The sequence below is a fragment of the Ovis aries genome, chromosome 2 (genome assembly GCF_016772045.2).
Source record: "Ovis aries strain OAR_USU_Benz2616 breed Rambouillet chromosome 2, ARS-UI_Ramb_v3.0, whole genome shotgun sequence".
In the NCBI taxonomy this organism is placed as follows: Eukaryota; Metazoa; Chordata; class Mammalia; order Artiodactyla; family Bovidae; genus Ovis; species Ovis aries.
Genome location: NC_056055.1, coordinates 76,409,078 through 76,429,991, shown reverse-complemented (window position 1 = coordinate 76,429,991; position 20,914 = coordinate 76,409,078). Strand labels below are relative to the sequence as shown.

The following is a 20,914-nucleotide window of genomic DNA, read 5'->3' as shown; positions in this document are numbered from 1 at the left end:
ATATAGTTAAAAAAAAAATCTCAATGCCTATTTACCAGATTAGCTTAGTAGAATGTCTTAGACATCACTGGAATGACATTTTAGTCCATGGTAACATATTTCTCTTTCATTTTCCAATTTCTGAGTAAATTTATACTACAAAATCGAGTTTATCTCTTAGTATTTTTCTTTAGGTAGTTCAGTTTTTCTTTTTTGTTTTATTTATGTACTTACTGTTTGTAACATTTGAAATGGGAGTCAGGAAAAGGGATTAAAAGGTTTGATAACAAAGATGAGAGACTATTACAGATCAGAAAAAGAAAGCAGACCATTATGGAAAAAAAAATATATGCTCTAGAAATTCCCATAAATATATTCTAAACACTGGGGAAAAAAACAAGAGCAAAAGACAAAACTGGGGAAGGGTATAAGAACCACAGGAAATGGAAAGCAAATATGTTAGCAAAAAGCTCCAGATAATTCCTATTCATTATGTTTCCTAGAGGAGCAATAGCATAAAGTTACCCATCTAGTCTTTAGGTTGGTTCATGTGGCATCATCAGATATGACAAAAAGCTGTGTGCCAGGCTGTGCCACTTGCAGTCATTGGTAAGTTCAGATATTAGAATGGAGGTTTCTGGTAAATATTCGACAGAAAAAATGAGGGACAAGGAAAGAATTGATTCGAGTTCTGGAGCGGGTTGCTAATTTGGATTTATGTAAAAGCTAACTACAAAAATGAGTCCAGTTTGTTTTTCTATCAAAATACAGTTTCGATTATTGAAAGGCTGTTTTATCAACAGAAACTGTGCTTTCCTTGTTTCTGGCCAAGAAAACTGAGAGATCTTAATCCCCAGACCTGAACTCCTCACCTTCTAAACATAAATCTGTCTCTTTTAAACATAATGCAGGTAGAGCTCCTTGCTTCTGGGATTTCACACTTGGCTTTTGTGTGGAGAAGCTGAGCAATCCTTCAGGGAAAGGACAGATTTCTTGTGGAACAGCCATGGGGGTATTGCAGGTTCTAGTATTAGGGATTTTGTGGGACTTCAACCTTCTGTTTGAATACACTAAGGGGACAGGATGCTGATCAGGAACTTGAGCAATGCCACCGTCCTACAGTAGCAAGTTGTGGTAACAAAGGGGACTTCTGTGACTGTGTGGAGCAGGACTTTACTCTGGTTGGTTAAAAAAAAAAAAAAAAAGAAAGAAAGAAAGAAGCACCACACAGATTGTACTCAGAGAAAAAGCTGCCAGAAGGTACCTAATGTAAATTAACTCCATAGCAACAATTTCATGTTTCTGAAAAACAAAAATGAAGAAAAAGAGCATTCTATGAAATTTCAAGTTTCTTTGATCTTACTGATTTGGCTTTCAGATTATCTTTCTTTACAAAAATAAAAAGTAGACATTCTTAGAAGCAAAATTGACTCATGATATATGGCACCACTAGTAGCAGCTCAGTGTTTTAATTTATAAGCTATTTAGTATTTAATTGATTAAACATTTTTGTTATTGACATGGTAAAGGCTTAAATACGTGTAGCACTTTACAATTTACTGAATGTATTACATCATTTGACTTAAGTTTCCCACCTATAAGGTAGGTGTTCTCCCCTTTTACAGGTAGTAAGGTGAGGCTCAGAGACACTAAGTGGCCCAAGCAAGATCAGAGTTGCTACTGCTAATAGTTAATAAGGACAGAGAACTTCCTAAGTAGTCTTCAAAGGACGCTGCACACAGTGACTGCTATAATCTTCACACCAAGGGCCTTCATCATTTTACAGCTGAGGAAGCTATAAGGTAGTATACTATTGAGCTGGCCAAAAAGTTTAGGCTTTTCTGTAAGCTATTATAGAAAAACCCAAACAAATCTTTTGGCCAACCCAATGATTTGTCCTGGTAACACAATAGCAGAGAGGAAAGATTTGAGCTTAGGCAGTCTGGCTCCAGAGTCTACATGTTGAACCACAACTGTGCCTCTGACCATAAAATGTATTGACCAAACAAGGACATTTTTTCCTAAGACCATCATAAACGCGTAAGAACTCCATGACAATTAGGCATCAATAGGACGGCCCCAGACACACCTCAGAATCAAGAGGAATCAGTTACAAATGCTCAGCCACAGATTTTAGAAAAATATGTTAAATGTGGAACACTGCAATTGGTAGGTTGTCATGTGAATTTAGAGGCAAGAAATAAAGAGGCTACCCACAGGACAGTACTATCACCTGCCATTTTCTAACTGATGAAAATGGAACTTAAGGCAATTAATAATGTCTGACAACACATAGCTTAGAAGATTAGAAACCTTAATTTAAACACAGAAACTGGAAAGATCATTCAGACAGCTTTGGTTTTTCTGTGGTTAATTAATTTGAGTTAAACAGTATATATACCCAAATGACCATAGCAATATATATATATAGATAGATAGATAGATAGATAGATAGATAGATCAAAAAATTATGCAAGGCATGACATTCATCATTAAACTCTGAGACAAATTTTGACCTCCCAGTTAAATAATGAGTTCAAGAATGCAATATGGACTGTTAATACAAAAAGCTTTCCTCAATTTGAAGTGAGACTTCCACAAAGACCAGAGTTCACCTTCGCATATAATTATATGGAGCTGGGCCCCTTGATGATAACATATTAAATAAAATTAGTAAAACTTTACTTAGTATAATTAAAATTCTGAAGGTTAGATTTAACTTACCTAATTAAATCTAATATACTGGGAAAACGAAGCTTGCTTTATAAGTAGTCCAGGGCTTTCTCAAATATATTGATTCTCAAGTTATTTATTTTTCTATTAGTTTAATAGTTAAGGTCTCTGTTGGAAAGAGTATTTGAAGGCTAAACACCAAGCTTGAGTTAGACAGGCAGAGTGTTTTCACTGCTATTGATGTGTTAGTGACTCAACTGTGTCTGACTCTTTGCGACCATATGGACTGTAGCCTACCAGTCTCCTCTGTCCATGGAATTCTCCAGGCAAGAGTACTGGAGTGGGTTGCCATTTCCTTCTCCAATATAAAGCTGATCTATGTCCAAAAGCATTTTTTTTTTAAATTTAGATCAGGTTCTTTGAGTTCATATGATTTGGTTGTTACGAACTTGTCGGGACATGTTAGTTCCTCATTTTACTCATCCTATCAGTTATCTTACTTTCCTTATATCCTGTGAGATTGTAACTAGGGTCACAACTTTGCTGTATCGAAAAGAACCTTTGTAGTAAGGAGTTAAATATTTTACAAATTCTGTTCAGGTATGTTGTTGCTGGTTTGGATTGAAAGAAGAAGCTTGATGAGGTCTCAAGTTGGAAAGTTCTAGTGCAAGAGAAGAGTTCTAAAATGTTTTTGACTGCCCTGATCTAGGAGAGGCATAAATCCCCAAGAATTACCCACTTTACCCACTTCTACTTTTCAGTGAAGAATTCAGTGATAAAATGGCAAAGTCAACAAATTTGGGGAATATATGTATATCTGTTCTGGGAATGCATTTTGAAAAAATGCAAACATGTCTTAAACATAGAAGAAAATTATCAATTAAAAAAATGGTTCCTTAAAGACCATATAGTTGTGATCATTGATCTAATCAGACGTCAGGAAAGGTTTCAGTCTGGCAGTAAAAAATGAGTTGCTATTTGAGAAAAGAGAAGAGTTAACTTGGAATTTGTTGGGAGTGGCAGAAGTTTCTAAACAGATGGTACAGAATGATCAAAGATGGAATGGACCAAAGTAAATTCAAGAAACTAAAAGCCCAGCAGGGTATAGCTCACAGGACACAGAGAGATAAATTCCAGGATCCATTGAAAAGTTTTTAAAAATGGAAATGTTACAGTTGATTTTCTATTGTAGAATATTCCAAAATTTCAGAGATTGGACTAAAGGAGGTTAAATTCATTGGAGAGAGAAATTTAGAAGTAATCCAAGCATGAGACAATGGAATAAAGCTGAAGCAGTGGCAGTAGGGAGGAGGAGAAATGAACGCACTATAGAGAGTTTGGAAGTAGTAGAGTTTGATGGTAACTTGGGTATGAGAGAGGGAGAGAGTTAACTCAGATTGTCACTGATAACACCTAGGTTTACAGCATGCACTAAAATGGATCATGGTGCAGTATTGAAAGAGGATTTATTTTGGAGCCACATTTTTTGTTGTTGCTTTATTTTAACCCCAGTAAATTTGAGGTACTATTGTGACATAGAAATGGAAATATAAAGTTGGAATGGGAGACACTGTGGAGTTCAGAGGAGCACTCTTGGCTGAAGGTACGAATCTGTAAATGATCTGCATTGTGGGGTTAACTGATTCCCTGAGCTGGAATGAGATCACATGGCAAGAAATGAGGACGGAAAGAGAAATCCTTGGCCAGATCCTTGAGGAATTCCACCCTTACTGAAAAGCTGGGTAGCAGATAATAAATCCTGCTAAAGACATAAGGTTAACATGGTGAGAGATCTTAGTAGAAAACTACGAGAGCTGGATACAGAGGAAGAACTGAAAATGTTTCCTGTAGGGTCTTATGAATACTCAGATCAAGTAAGAGAGTCCAAAACTCTCCTTTTGATGCAAGCTTGAGGACCCTGGTGAAGGTGGTGAGGTGGTGGATGGGGCAGAAGCTAGAGGACCACTGACTGGGGAGTGAGTGGAAGGTTAAGTCCTAGAGAACAGCAAGGACTGTTCTCAGTACTGGGGCCGCAAGAGGTAGGAGAGTGATGACTGGATCGGGATGTGGTTTGTTTTGTCCTTCCAGTGATTGAAATCTAATGGATAGAATCCAGTGAGGATGGAGATATTCAGACATATGGGAAACTAGAACCAGTCAATCCTAAAGGAAATCAACCCTGAGTATCATTGGAAGGACTGATGCTGAAGCTGAAGCTCCAGTACTTTGGCCACCTGATGTGAAGAGCCAACTCACTGGAAAAGACCCTGATCCTAGGAAAGATTGAAGGAGGAGAGGGAGCAACAGAGAATGAGATAGCTAGATGGCATCACTGACTCAATGGATATGAGTCTGAGCAAACTCCAGGAGATAGTGAAGGACAGGGATGCCTGGCATGCTGCAGTCCGTGGGGTTGCAAAGAATCAGGCACACCTTAGCGACTAATCAACAAAAGCAAGGAGTATGATGTATGGTCAGCATCCAAAGAGTGAGATGTGGAACCCAATTCAAGAAAAAGTAACTGACCTTGAAAAGTGGAGCCAGCCCTTCTACTGTACCACTGAGAAAGACTACAGTTTGCATGCAGATATAGGTGGTCTTGTAGTTTGGTAGACAGAGAGGGAGGGTATTCTTGTCTAAATTTTTTTTTCCTCTGTATATAAGACATAAAGCCATCTTGTAGCAGAGAGGCATGAGCATCCAGGATTTGAGGCCAGGAAAGAAAGTTTGAAAAAGTTTCTGTGAATATTGAAACTGTGGTGGTCATATTGATAGGCATCACTGAACTTCTCTTGGAGTTTGCTGAATATGAACTTATAGCATCATTCTACCCTGTTCATTACTTTTCAAACTGTATACTGCTCCTTGTGTTCAGGCACAGAGAAAGGCAATGATAGACTTCAGCTAAGGTGGAGTGGAGGATGTGGGTTTTGGAACAAAAGAGTTCAAGGAATTTTGAACCTTAGGTGGTTCATGGGCCAGCCCTCTGAACGGTTAAATCACCCAAAATGATGGCAGAGTTTGAGGAAAAAAAAAAAAAAGACCATCAACCCAGGGTGGGTGGTGCAGAGGTAAAGAATCCACCTGCCGATGCAGGAGATGTAAGAGATATAAGAGATACAGGTTCAGTCCCTAGGTCAGGAAGATACCCTGGAGTAGGAAATGGCAACCCACTCCAGTATTTCTGTCTGGAAAATCCCATGGACAGAGGAGCCTGGCGGGCTACTACAGTCCATGTTGTTGCAAAAAATCAGACAAGTCTGAGCATGCACACACAGATGCATGCACATTGTATTTTGTAGCAAAAGGGTAGAGGGAAAGACACCTGCAAGAAGCAACAGGGAACTAGGAAAGAAACCCAAAGCCCTAAACGTGAGGCTCATGGCCGAGGGAGAGGGGTAAAGTGACATGCCACTACTGGAGAAGTCTACAGTGGAAGCAATATCCTGAGGGGATGGTTAAGCTTCAGGAAAGGCTAATGGGTGGTGGTTTATGAAATTGTAATTGCTGAGAATATAATTGAAATGTATGGACTTAGACCCAGGAGTTCCAAATTCCCGCCTCCTCATTTCTTCAGGAGGTGAGAGCTACTTTGAAGCAGGTTCCATTTTGCCTGCCCTCATTGAATGCTTTAGAGATCTTGGAGAGAAAAGGTTATGGATGTCTGGCCACGCTGTAATTAATTGTTATGGGGGAGGCTGTTCAATTCTTATCTGAGCCACAAATGACATGGGTAGTCAAGGAGTGCTGCAGAAGGAAGAATGAATTCTTTTTCCAGGTACAAGAGTGGCAACGCAGAGTATGAAAACAGAAATAAAATTAAGAGTTCATCAGCTTAACCTGGATGTAGAAGATTCTGAAGGAAAACAATGGGAACTCCCTGATCACGTGCAGTATCATCGCTTTAGGCAAAGAGAAGCTATTCTTTGTGCAATTGGTAGTGAAAAGCAAGAGTTTCCCTGACAAGTGTGTTTATCAAGCCCACCTGCAGTGTCATTTTGTAGGCTAGGTTGCAGCCCCTGTCATTCTTCTCCAAGCTGATTTAACATGATGGACTTGTTTGGCAAATCCTTCAGGTGGTGGGAGGACAGGAAGAGGAGGAAGCTTACTCTGGATCATAAAATAAAAGAAATTGGCCTTGCTCATGTACTCTACTCTTCCTTCTCCTCACCCTCCTTGCTCATCAAGATTATTTGTAGGAAAGAAAATGGATGGCTAAGTGATGTGATTCCATGAGCCTGCTGATGAGTTGTTCAGAGCACCATGGAGAGAATGCACCTACTGCTGTCTGGTTTGACCTGAATTTCTAGGTCAGGGAGAAAAAAAAGTTTGATAAGTCCTTTAATCTGCATCTCAGGGGATTTCACTGTCCCCCTGTGTCTGCGTTCTCGTCCGTCTCTCCCACTATGGTGGTCAGTACCAGCCAGTTGTAGCTGGCTTCTGTTAAGTGCTCTGTGATACACACTGTTCTGAGCACTTTGTGTCCATTTATTTTCCCTCAGTAAGTCTGATATTATTTACTCACATTTTCAAAATGTGCAGCTGAGATTCGGGGATGTTAGATGATCAGCCCAGGATCACACGGCTTATTAGTGGCAGAACCTACATTCTGGGCTAGATGTGTCTCTGGATGCCACATTCTTTACTAGAAACATTCTAGATCTCCACAGCCCAGCAAATGCGATGAGAGCCACATGTGAAATATTACACTTTCTAGCAGGTGTGGTGAAAAGTACAAAGAAATGGATGTAATTAATTTTAATTACATATTTTATGAAGCCCAATATATCCAGAGTATTATCATTTAATATGTGACCATTATTAAAAAATATTGCTATGATATTTTACATTTATTTCTCATACCAAGTCTTTGAAATCCATTGTTTTGTATAGAGCAGCTGTCAGTTCAGACTAGCCACATTTTAAGTGCTTGATAACCACTGGAGGCTAGTGGCTACCATACTGGATAGAGTTGCTCTAGACTCTGTTTGTGGAAATGGAGTTCTTAATCACACAAGATTTGCTGAGTTTATTACAGATTTTGCTTTAAGAACAATGAAGGCTCCTGTGTGTGTAATTAATCTCTGTAATAGAATGTGACACAAGCTTGATGGAGCCCATCCTATTCTCATTCCTTTCCTGAGTGGCAGCCTTCTCTTCTAAAGGTGTGTGTTCATTTCCACAATAAATTTCCACAAAATGTATAGAGTCTAAGAAGTGCTTTATGATACAAAATAAATGAAACAAAAGCAGACTCTTGCCATAGTTTATACACACACACACACACATACATACACACATATACACATACATACATACATACATACATACACACACACATATGGGCTTCCCCAGTGGCTCAGTGGTAAAGAGTCAGCCTACAATGCACCAGATGTGGGTTCAGTCCTTGGGTTGGGAAGATGCCCTGGAGAAGGAAATAACAACCCACTACAGTATTCTTGCCTGGGAAATCCCAGGGACAGAGGAACCTGGCAGACTACAGTCCATGGGGTTGGAAAGAGTCAGACATGATTGAGTGACTAAGCACACACACACACACACATGTAAATATATGTATGTAGGTATAATATATAGTTTTATTTCCCCTTGGGCTTCCCTTGTGGCTCAGCTGGTAAAGAATCTACCTGCAATGCGGGAGACCTGGGTTTGATCCGTGAGTTGGGAGGATCCCCTGGAGAAGGGAACGGTATCCACTCCAGGATTCTGAACTGGAGAATTCCATGGACTGTATAGTCCATGGGGTCGCAGAGTCAGACATGACTGAGTGACTCTCACTTTCACTTATATCCCCTTACTGTTTTATCTTGAGCAATTATTCAGTCTCTGTGAATTTTATTTATTTATTTATTTGGTCAGTTACCTGTTCTTAAAGTGTTTTTTTTTTTAAACAGGGCAAAGTGAAATTATGCATTTCCTATAATACATGAACAGTAGGAAGTGATTAATGTGCTAACTGTTATTATACATCTATGTTCAAAGTCTTTGTATAGGAACTACCAAAAATCAGTATGAACAGAGTCCCTGCGAATACCAGAGCAGGGTATACACTATATAGAAGTCACAAAATAATTTTACAAATAACCTGTATCTGTTTGGGGACAGGTTCTGTTATACATAAAGTGCAGTTGACCATTCTCAATGTGAGGACTTGCTTATTAATCTTTTTGTCTTTTCCTGTAATTGTATTATATTAAAATCTATTTTGAAAGCCTCAGTAACTGTCTCAAAATTTCTGCAGTTCTGCCTTAAGATGTGCAATTTGATGGGTAGAAAGCGAAGAGAACCTGTATGCCTTTATATATTTAATAACTGTGAGATAAGTAATTTTTATGCTTTTATTTTTTCGAAATAAAAAGTACTTATATGGTGTATAAACAAAATCATCATCATTGTACAGGCATTTGTATGAGCTTAGAGTAATTTTTGAGGAGGGCGTGGCAACCCACTCCAGTATTCTTGCCAGGAGAATCCCCATGGACAGAGGAGCCTGGCAGACTATAGTCCATGGCATCGCAGAGTCGGACATGACTGAGCAACTAAGCATAGCACAGAGTAATTTTTATTACACATCTTCTTTTTAAAAAAAACCCTCTTATAAATTAATGTCATAGAAAATTCTTGGCTCAGCAGCCTGTGGTGGTGGATTTCAATATACCTGCCTTGCATGTGTCCAGCAACAGGATACTAACAAACTCTTTCTGTTCTGTTTATGATACCTAATAAAGGGCAGTCAACCATAGTAATATTACCATACAAGATCATTGAAGTTACACATAAATGTCTACCCATGTTGTTTTTAAAATTGAACAAACAGGTGGTTATTTGTCATTGATGGACAAGTCACTCCATATTCATAATTTGCTTTCAATCTCAATCACTGGTCTGTGGAAGATTTAAGGATATATCCATCTTCTTTTCCCTCTGAACTAACCTTATTTTTATCTGTCTATTCTCGTGCAGAGGTTACTACATAATAATTGTGCCTTTGAAGAAATCTCGTGGGAAATTTATCAAGCCATGGGAGAGTCCAGATGAAATGGAATTAGATGAGGTAAACTGTGTTTTGGGTGGTATCTTTCATTAGTTACTTAATTTTTAAAATAAATGTCTCCTTTCTATGGAGACCTGTCAGCATCTGATCTGGGCAGATCAGCTCCTACATGGCTGGCTGGCTGGTCAACTGCCTAGTTGGATGGTTCAGTGCTATGGGCATGTTAACCTCTTGGGATCCCAACAAAGAGCTTTTTCTTTAATTAAAAGACATTAAGCTGCTGTAAAGCTTACAACCTATCTAATCTTTGTTGGTGTTAATATTTTGCCCCTTGCTCCTTGTAAAACATAATGCAGAGGTGTGGAAGGAGAAGTGAATTGTCAGCAAAGACTTAATCACCACTGTTAGGAATTCCAAGGTCCACTTCATTAGGGCAGTGGTAGTTGAGGTTGTTAAAAATGCTAAGTTACAGTTTGCACCAGAGTTCAACACTTGACCTACTATGTGTTCTTGACCAGTTGCTGACAGAATTGTGCTGATTAGCACATTTTTACTACCTTCTGTGTTTTATAGGATTTCAGAATCAAAAATGCATATAACTTTAGGAGCAAACAAAACAAATCACAGAATTTTGAGCTGAGCAAGAAATATGGTACAAAAGTACCATAAGGTAGTATGATTTTAATTTCTAAAATCTTACAATAACAACAGTAAGTACCTTGGTATTGTTTTTGCAAACAGAACTTTTTTTTGAAAGTGAATACATACAATACAGAACAAGAGCTAATTTTTCATACTTCCATTTAGATGAGAAAAGTGTGATTGGAAGGGTTAAGCCAGACCCTCAGAGGACCACAGCAAATTAATGGCTGGGGTTCACATTTTGAAATACCATATAGGAGAGACTTTATGATTTTAATATGATTCTAGTCTGAACCAGTTCCGAAATCAAATAAAAAGCCAAAAGTCCCTATTTGGGGAAATATGATATTTTAATGTACTGAATTTATTTACAGCATGTTGTACATCTTATAACTCAACCTGTTATTCTTAGGTATTTTCTCTCCATCAAATTAGTTCTTACAAAGTAAAGAAAAGCAGGAATTTCCTAACTGCATTACAGGGAGATGTTTATTTCATTCATGTCTGTACTAAGGAGACTATGATCTTGAGAGATAAGGACTGTTAACTTCTTTTGGCAAATGTATGTCATCCCTAGAAGTATGGTTCATCATCACCCATTTCATTTATCTGACTTCAAGTTGATCAAGTTTGGAATGGGAGATGAGTTCAAGGTTAGGACTGTGTTTTGTGTCAACGTGTAGTGATTAGATAAGCATTGAAGGAGCGTAAAATGAAGCACATTTCTATAATGTTGTCAAGTAATATTGGCTTTATATTTTACATTTCTTTTCTGCTGATATTAAAGGAACTAAACCCTTTTTATGCTGTCAGAGGAGTCTATCTGAAAATGCCAGCTGATGAGCTGTTCTGTAAACATTCTGAAGCAAGTCATGGTTTACTTGCAACTGATCAGTTAATCCTAACATATTCTTTATTATTTTAAACAGTTCTCAGCTAAAATACAGAATTCGGTTAGAATTGGACTTAAAATGGAGAGGCAAGTTATAAAATCTGATTCTTTCTATCTATTGAAAAAAACAGTTTCCAAGGAGTTAAGATCCAAGCCAAAAATGACATCAAATACTTAAAAAAAAAAAAAAAGCCTTCCTTAGAAGTAGAGCCATTTGATAGTAAGTAATAACAGGCTGATTCTCTTTTATAGCCAGGTTTTAACCTCCAAAATGTACAGCAATTCTAATGGATTAAAGTATAGAGCTATATGACATTGAACTTTCTTGCAATTAAATTCTATGGGTCTCTGCTGCTGATTCCCATAACAAAGGGTCATTTTAATCATCCCACAAGTTGTGGTGCATTAATCTGTATAATAGTTCGATAAAGAACATTTATTAATTCAAAATTTTGGGGTCAGGATGGGTTCTTTCCTACTTTTGTTACTGATATAATTGAGACCACATTGTAGAATTAATGGTGGAAGAAATAAGATATGCATTGACTGGAAAATGAAAATTATTTCTGATAAAAAACTAAAGCCCTTGATATATCTTCTGGAATTACCTCCAATACATCTTGTAACTATTGTGGAGGGGAACAAATGAAAGTAGGCTATGGCCTCACTTTGTGCTTACTCATCCAGTTTCTGATTCCTACAGACAGGTTTTTTTTTTTCCTACCATGGATAATAAAAGCATTGTAGTAATTTTATCTATAGCTTGGTACTGCCAGGTTTGACAAAGCTGTGTTCCTCTCTTAAATGTATTTGACCAAGTGATTTTTTAGAAAGGCCTATAATTCAAATCACTGAAACCCTATCATCGAATAGAATGGTGGCCTAAGGGGATTTCCACATGTGTGCTTCACATCGAGGCCCATAGAAAATAGAAAGAGGCTTTCTAAACAGAGTCACTCTCAGTATTGTCTTCTGAGCTCATTTATCCTTTGTCTGGGGAGAATCTTCACATAATAAATTCATAGACTGGAAGTCTTAGTTGTCAAGGTCAGACTGGGCAGAGCAGACCTTGATAGTCAAAATGAATTTGGACAGAATGACTCCTAAAAATATTAGTTATATTTAATTCAGGGCAAGTCTTATAATATATCATAAGCTTTTCATCGCATTGTACTTCAAAGGCTTGCTATAAAATAATGTGGTCATTTGTGGTTGTAACTTGAACATATTGGCTCACTTCATGTCATTTGAGCACACTTGACCCATTTAAAGTATAACACAGGAAGCATCCCACAGAGGTTAGGGCAGCCTAAGGTTCCAGGTTTGACCTTAGGGAATGGCAGCATTGGTCTAAGGAGGACCAAAACACTGAAATATTTTAAGGTACTTCCTGTAAGTCTTCTAAAGAAACCCCAGCGAAAGGTACTCACTCATGACAGTGATATGGATGAATTATGACAGTTGCCTACATCTGAAGTATGAATAAAATCAAGGTAGGGTTTGATCAGTGAAGTAGAAGAGGGGTCACAGTTGCATAAACAACTGATGGTAAATGTTTCTGATTAACCAACTTCAAAAAGCTTTTCAGCTTATCTGTACTGCATTTGTCCTTCTCAAACTAATGGCCCTTCATCTCCTGCATATCAACAAGAACCTGTGTAGTGACTTTTCAAGTATATATTAAACATTTACATCAGAATTTTAAAAAATATTTAAAGAATCCAGAAAAAAAAGAAAGTATGCATGTTTCTGTGTTAATGAAAGCAGATACACAAAAATTATATATTTAAGTATAGACTCAGTTAAAACAATTAAGAGTATTAATTTAGCCTAATGTTGCATTTGTGTTTCTTTAATATTGTGCGGCCTCCAAGTAAACAAAAATATGGTTGGAAAAAATATCTTACAAATAATTTCATTTTACCAATTGAATCCAATATTATTACTTTCTATTGTGCCTCAGTTTCCTCATTTATATAGAGGTAATAATAATCTATCTTATAGAGTTTTTATGAGTAAATGAAATAAGCTATGTTTAGTCTCTTGAGAATGGTGCCTGGCACCTAGTAAGTGCCTAACAAATACAATTATTATTGCCATTATCATTATTATAAGAAAACCTAAATTTGACAACAGGATTGAAAGATAGTGCTATATTTCTAGACTAGCTTTATTTTAGGCCAGCTGATCCGTAAATGATCAGTATATCTGAATTTATCATGAGATGGTCCAATTTTGCTAAAGAAGTCTATTGTGGTTTTCATAAAAGAGCTTACATGTTAAATAATTTTAATTGTATCAATAAACTCAAATTTTAACAGAAAATTTGAGAACATTATAAATTAAATATTCAATAACATGGGCACAAATTATATATAATAATTACAAAAGAGTAATTTTTACACTTTAGGTTATAATTTTGACCAGCTTAGCACATTTACAACTTTGTGTTAGAGACAAGTTTACCATCAAGTTCCTAACAGAAGCTTTTGGTATTTGCCGTGTGTATAGTCTGCAGCTGTTATTATTACAGAAGCCTGGCTTTCATTGTGTAGGGTCTCAGATAAACAGTCTTCTCTATAAAGGTAGTAAAATAAATCAGCATTCTTTCAAAAAAACAGTTAAGTTGCCTCTTAGATTCAAAGGCATCTCAGACTGCTATAAACTTTCCCTAAGCCCTATAAAATATCAGTATTTAATGGGAGCGGTGAGAACTTAGTCATCATGTTGAAATTGTCATATCATTAACATGATTTTCTCCAAATAGTGACTCCAAAAACAATAGAGTATCAAACCATAATTTATACTGTTTTTTCCTTTTCAAAATACACGAAGGATTTGTATATATGCATGTTTATGTTTGTTTCATTCTGGGTAATATAATTATTTTATCTCTAACCTGCCTTTATCACCTAGCTAGATAATTTAATATCTCCAGAGAGCTGTTAGCTCTGAAAAAACTTGCTGTCGTGATAAATGCAAGGAATTGTACCCTAAATGGTTAATCAAGGAGACAAGTCAAGCCAAAAATTGTTAAATAAATGACAATGTCTCTTTAAAATGTTAATTAAAAATTGGTCATCAAAGTCTATTTTATGCTTATTTGAGGGACTATACATCATCCAAATTATGTCATTACTAAAAGCAGTCTAACATGGTACTAATCTCTTCAAAATGTTGGTCTTTGACTTTATCTGAGGTTAGTACTTGTTTAATAAATCACAGTGATAAAGCCTGCATGACAGGCTTTTGTGAATCAAACTGACTTTTTTTTCCATAGACAAGTTGTAATGCTTTCTTGTCCCTTGAAAGGATTTCATTCGAGTGGACAATGATGTGAGCTACCAGTAAAGGATCTAATTGCGCTGTGTTTATGGCCTGAGCCTTGCACCCGCAATGCAGTGTCTTACCTTACTAGGAGGACAGGCATTTGGAAGACAGACTGAGATTTAGTAATGCTGACATGTGTGAGAAGTGGACACATTGTATTTGGGTTGTTCCCAGCCCTGAATTAATTTCCCTTATTAAACTGTCATTAAGTTGGGTTATTACTGTTTACATTTCTTTCTCTGTTTCCCACTTTTTTTCTTCAAGTTGCTTAAAGAGATATCTAGGAAACGCAGAAGCCTCCGTCATGGAAGAGAAGTTGAATTAAAGCCATATATTGCCGCTCATTTTGATGTCCTTCCCACCGAGTTCACCCTGGGGGATGACAAACATTATGGTGGATTTACAAACAAGCAGCTCCAAAGTGGTCAAGAGTATGTCTTCTTTGTGTTAGCAGTGATGGAACACGCAGAGTCTGTAAGTGAAATGTGATGGCATCCGTCTTATTTTCTATGGTATTCTTAAATACGTGTTTCACCAGAATGTGGGGATATGGAGCTACATGCATCCTAATTGTTTCTCATGAGATTTGACCTAAATGTAGTAACAGGCTGTCTACTCTTTGACTGTTGCTAAGTAATCTGCTTGTGATTTCATTACAGATAAGGCTGTGTCTCTAATCACAGGACATTTAGGTGGCTTTTTGGTTTATGAAGTCCAGATCAATAGTGCATGGTGCCGTTTGTTTCTTGTTTTTTTTCTTCTTCTGGCATTTGTATATCTTAATCCAAGACCCCCATCTTGCCCCAAGTCCCTTCTCACTCTCCACTGGTAACCCCTAGTTTGTTCTTTATATCTGTGAGTCTGTTTCTGTTTGGTATTCATTAGCTTGTTTTACTATTTTAGATTCTACATGTAAGTGATACCATACGGTATTTGTCTTTTTCTCTCTGACTTATTTCACTAAGCATGATTCTTCCTAGGGTCATCCATGTTGTTTAAAATGGCATAATTTTTTATGACTGAGTAATATTCCATTGCATATATATATATGTATATATATCATATTTTCTTTACTCATTCACCTGTAATGATTAGAGACGTTGAGCACCATGTGACTATTGTCTGTATGTCTTCTTTCAAAACCATGTCTATTCAGGTATTCTGCTCATTTTTAACTGGGTTATCTTTAAAAAACATATATATTGAGTTGTATGAGCTGTTTATATTTTGGATAAGGTGAGGTGAGGTAAAAATCGTTCAGTCCTGTCCAGCTTTTTGTAATCCCATGAACTGTAGCCTGCCAGGCTCCTCTGTGCATGGAATTCTCCAGGCAAGAATACTGGAGTGGGTTGCTGTTCTCTTCTCCAGGGAATCTTCCCTACCCGGGGATCAAACCCAGGTCTCCCACATTGCAGGCAAATTCTTTACCAGGGAAGCCCTATATTTTGGATACTAAGTAGTTAGCAGTCTTGTCATTTGCAAATATTTTTCTCTCTCTCAGTAGGTTATCTTGTTTTGTTGATGGATTTCTTTGCTGTGCAAAGTTTAATTAGGTGCTTTTTTTCTTTTTTATTTCTTTTGCCTTAAGAGAGAGAAAAAAAAAGATATGATTTGTGCATTTCCTGCCTATATTCTCTTCTAGGAGTTTTCTGGTTTCAGGTCTTACATTTAGGTCCTTAATCCATTTTAAGATTATTGTGAATATAATAAGGGAGGAGATAAGTGAGGGAATGTTCTAATCTCATTCTTTTATATGTAGTTGTCTAGCTTTCCTGGAAAATCCTATGGATAGAAGAGCCTGGTAGGCTGCAGTCCATGGGGTCGCAAAGAGTTGGACACAACTGAGTGACTTCACTTTCACTTTTCACTTTCATGCATTGGAGGAGGAAATGGCCACCCACTCCAGTGTTCTTGCCTAGAGAATCCCAGGGACAGGGGAGCCTGGTGAGCTGCCGTTTATGGGGTCGCACAGAGTCAGACACGACTGAAGTGACTTGGCAGCAGCAGCAGCTTTCCCAGCATTACTTATTGAAAAGACTATCTTTTCTCTATTATATATTCTCACCTCTGTGGTAAAATAGTTTACCATAGGTGCATGGACTTATTTCTTGAGTCTGTTTTCTTTTCCATTGATCTGTTAGTCTGTTTTTGTGCCAGTACCATGCGATTTTGGTTACTGCAGCTTTATAATATAGTCTGAAGTCAGGGAGCAAGATTCATCTAAATTTGTTCTTTTTTTTCTCAATATCATTTTGGCTTTTCAGAATCTTTTGTTGTTTCATATAAATTTTAGGGTTATTTGGTTTTGGATCTGTGAAAAATGTCATGGGTAACTTGATAGGGTTTGCATGAAGTCTGTGGATTACCTTCGGTAGTTTGGACATTTTATAATATTAGTTCCTCCAGTCCAAGGACAGGTGACATCGTCCTAATTCTTTTCATCATTTTCAAATTCTTTCATCAGTGTCTTATAGTATAGGTCTTTCACCTCCTTGGTTAAGTTTATTTCTAGGTTTTATATTCTTTTTGATGCAATTTTAATCAGGATTGTTTTCTTGCTTTCTCTGATAGTTCATTATTTGTATATAGAAGAGCAACAAATTTCTGTATATTAATTTTGTATCCTGCAAATTTATTGAATTCATTTACTAGTTCTAATAATATTTTTGGTGGAGACATGAGGGTTTTCTATATATACTATAATATCATCTACATATAGTGACAGTTTTGCTTCTTCCTTTTCAATTTGGATGCCTTTTATAGGAATCTTAATGTGACACACGTCTGGATAGGAAGGTGACAGCTATCATTGCTCATCTCTTTTCTCATCGCTCATCCTTTTAAACTGACTGTTCTCAAATATGTATATATATATGTATGTGTGCGTGTGTGTGTGTGCACTTAATACTAGGTATGTTGTTGCAAGATACCTAATAGACCTTAGCCTGTGTGATTACAATAGGAACTAACAAACTCTGAGATTAAACATAGTATATTTCCAAGTATTTGAAAAGATTGACTGAGAGGGGAGTGGTGATCGTATGTATTTTATTGTCCTAGAACTGCCAGTGAGCCCATAGTGCTTTCTGCCGCGATTCAAGGGAAGTTCTTTCTAGGAAAAGGCAGGCATAGCCTGTATCTTAAATTATAGCAATTTACCAGTGACTTTATCAGTGAAAAGCCAAGGAAGTTAGAAAATAATTCAATAAAACAGAGGATTCCTGAGGTACTCTAAATAATGAGTTGTCTTCTTTTATGTAATTCATCTTGCTCTTATGTTGTTTTGTGCTTCAGTTGCTTTGAATGTTAAAAAGACAGAGAGAGAGGGCGAGAATGTAGATGCGAGGGAGGTAGATTTTGAAGTGGCTGGTCACATTAACATTTAGTATATATATTCTAAACTGTATCTTCTTTGGGGGCCTAAAACTGACAGGTATGGCAATTAGGTAGAGCCAGGCCCTTCCCCTCTATAGGAAGTCTAAGATATATCAAAGATTTCTCCACATCAGGTGTTAGCATATACAGTGGGGCTTCTCTTCAAATGACTGAAGGAATTCCCTCATGGAAAATCAAAACACAAAGGTAGCCTTTCTGCCTGGTTTACCTTTGTGCACAGGGTGTCATTTGAAAACAAAGTGACAGGCTTCCTGGAATTTTAATGTACAGATAAGCTTTCTCTTTCTAATTGAAGGTTTTAAGTCAGAGCATGGGATGCTGGAATCATATTCTTTTTTAAAATTATTTTTAGATATTTAAAGAAATTTTCTTTAAATAGCTCTAGGACATTTCCTAAAGCACGTTCAGAGCGTTGAGCAGATCAGAGACTCCAACGTAAAGGAAGTTCATCAGCTCATGCACTGTCAGAGACTCTGGTTTCTAATGTCTCCCAAATGTTTCTACTAGTGTTGGAAAGTATCACCATATGAATAAATTATATAATTAGCATTTCCTTCCAAATGTAAATTGTCTAAATTGCCCCTTTCTTCATTATCTTTTTCAACATCACTTTCAAAACTAACAGTATTTCCTTTGTTTTCTATGTGTCCATGTCAGCATTTATTAGAAGAGACTTGTATTCAACTCATATAATGCTCTTGTAGGGATACAGTCTTTTGTAAACTCCAGATTTTCATAAGCGATGAAAGGATGGGGTGGTAATTTGCATACAGAAAATGTCTACCTTCCCACCAGTGACGTGAGCTGTCCCCCAGTTAACTGCCTCATTAAGAATATCAAAGGACTGGTTTAGAATGACTAACATTTAACCTTTTCCATTACCCCCACATACTGAACAAATTCTGCTTTTCATAAGGTTGGTATAATTTTACATTTTTCTTTTCATTTTCACATGTCTCTTATTTCCTGATTTGGGTTGGAAATTGATGTACTTTGGGAAAAATCTCTGGTTAGATTTCTGTCTTGACTAACCAAGATTATTATCTCAAAGGCTCTTGGTAGAGAATTTCACATCACAGAGTTTTGCTTACTTCAGTCTCCCAAATAGTTTGAATGTGACCTACAAAATAGGGGAAAATTTAAAGCAAAACAATTATATAAAGAATCATGTTTCTTGGATATAAAATATATTTGCCAAGTCCTTTGTGTAAATCCTTATACTGTACATATCTATCCTTTTTTATCTACTTCTAAGAAGCTTTGGAATATATTGAGTTTTTAATCTTTTAATGCCAATAGAAAATCTAAAAGTCAAGTCAATCTTTTTCTTGGACATAGTAAGGAAAATGGGAAAGGAGACTAGCATATATGCATTAAGTGGGCATGTATTCTCCAGAATGACTGCTGAGCTTATCCTACTTAAATTCAGAAAATATGCCCTACTTTTTAAAAAATGCAGACTGAAAATAAGTATATTTACTGATCATGGAAAAATAAGTATACTGTCTCATGTTTTAATAATGTCACTCATTTGACAAAAATGAGCACTTTATTCAACAAAGATTTTCTGGGAACCCACTAAATGCAAAGTCCTGTACTGGCTGCTTTAAGCATACAAACATAAATTTTATATAAATCTGTACCTTCAAGGAGTTTATAGTTTCATTAAAGAAAATAAGGCATATACACAGAACAAAACACAATATAGATTGACCACTATCATTAAAAAACAAAGAGGATTACCTCAAATTGTTAAAATTATTTTACTTACATTTTGTGAAATGACTGATTATTTCCAGTTAAAGAGACAGAGCTTCAACGGAGGCAAAATTTAAATGAGGTGTTGAAGATGAGTTGAATTTCAGGAACTAAATGTTATGGAACTGGAGACAGCAAAGAGAAAATAGAGCATTTTGGTAGTAGTAACAAGATGTCTATTTTTATAGAATATGTTAAAGCAAGAGAGTTCCAGAAAAACATCTATTTCTGCTTTATTGACTATGCCAAAACCTTTGACTGTGTGGATCACAATAAACTGTGGAACTATTCTGAAATAGATGGGAATACCAGACCACCTGACCTGCCTCTTCAGAAACCTGTATGCAGATCAGGAAGCAACAGTCAGAACTAGACAGGGAACAACAGACTGGTTCCAAATAGGAAAAGGAGTACGTCAAGGCTGTATATTGTCACCCTGCTTATTTAACTTATATGCAGAGTACATCATGAGTAACATTAGGCTGGATGAAACACAAGCTGGAATCAAGATTGCCGGGAGAAATATCAATAACCTCAGATATGCAGATGACACTACCCTTATGGCAGAAAGTGAAGAGGAACTATAAAGCCTCTTGATGAAAGTGAAAGAGAAGAGTGAAAAAGCTGGCTTAAAGCTCAACATTCAGAAAACGAAGATCATGGCATCCAGTCCCATCACTTCATGGCAAATAGATGGGGAAACAGTGGCTGACTTTGTTTTTGGGGGCTCCAAAATCACTACAAATGGTGATTGCAGCCATGAAATTAAAAGATGCTTACTCCTTGGAAGGAAAGTTATTACCAACCTAGATAGCATATTAAAAGGCAGAGACATTACTTGCCAACAAAAGTCTGTCTAGTCAAGGCTATGGTTTTTCCATTAGTTATGTATGGATGCGAGAGTTGGACTATAAAGAAAGCTGAGTGCCAAAGAACTGATGCTTTTGAACTGTAGTGTTCTAGAAGACTCTTGAGAGTCCCTTGGACTGCAAGGAGATCCAACCAGTCCATCCTAAAGGAGATCAGTCCTGAGTGTTCATTGGAAGGACTGATGTTGAAGCTGAAACTCCAGTACTTTGGCCACCTGATGCAAAGAGTTGACTCATTTGAAAAGACCCTGATGCTGGAAAAGATTGAAGGCAGGAAGAGAAGGGGACGGCAGAGGATGAGATGGTTGGATGGCATCAGCAACTCAATGGACATAAGTCTGAGTAAACTCGGGGAGTTGGTGA

The 20,914-nt window shown here is 37.0% G+C and overlaps 1 protein-coding gene across 40 annotated transcripts in view; it reads left to right on the top strand.

Annotated features, from left to right (window-relative positions):
* PTPRD (protein tyrosine phosphatase receptor type D) overlaps positions 1-20,914 on the top strand; it is a 2,474,579-nt gene that overhangs the window by 2,296,435 nt on the left and 157,230 nt on the right. For all 40 annotated transcript variants that reach the window (XM_060410987.1, XM_060410960.1, XM_060410965.1 and 37 more), the window contains 2 exons: positions 9,634-9,724; positions 14,793-15,002. In XM_060410987.1, coding sequence (XP_060266970.1) covers positions 9,634-9,724; positions 14,793-15,002 — 301 coding nt within the window. The remainder of the gene's footprint in view (positions 1-9,633; positions 9,725-14,792; positions 15,003-20,914) is intronic.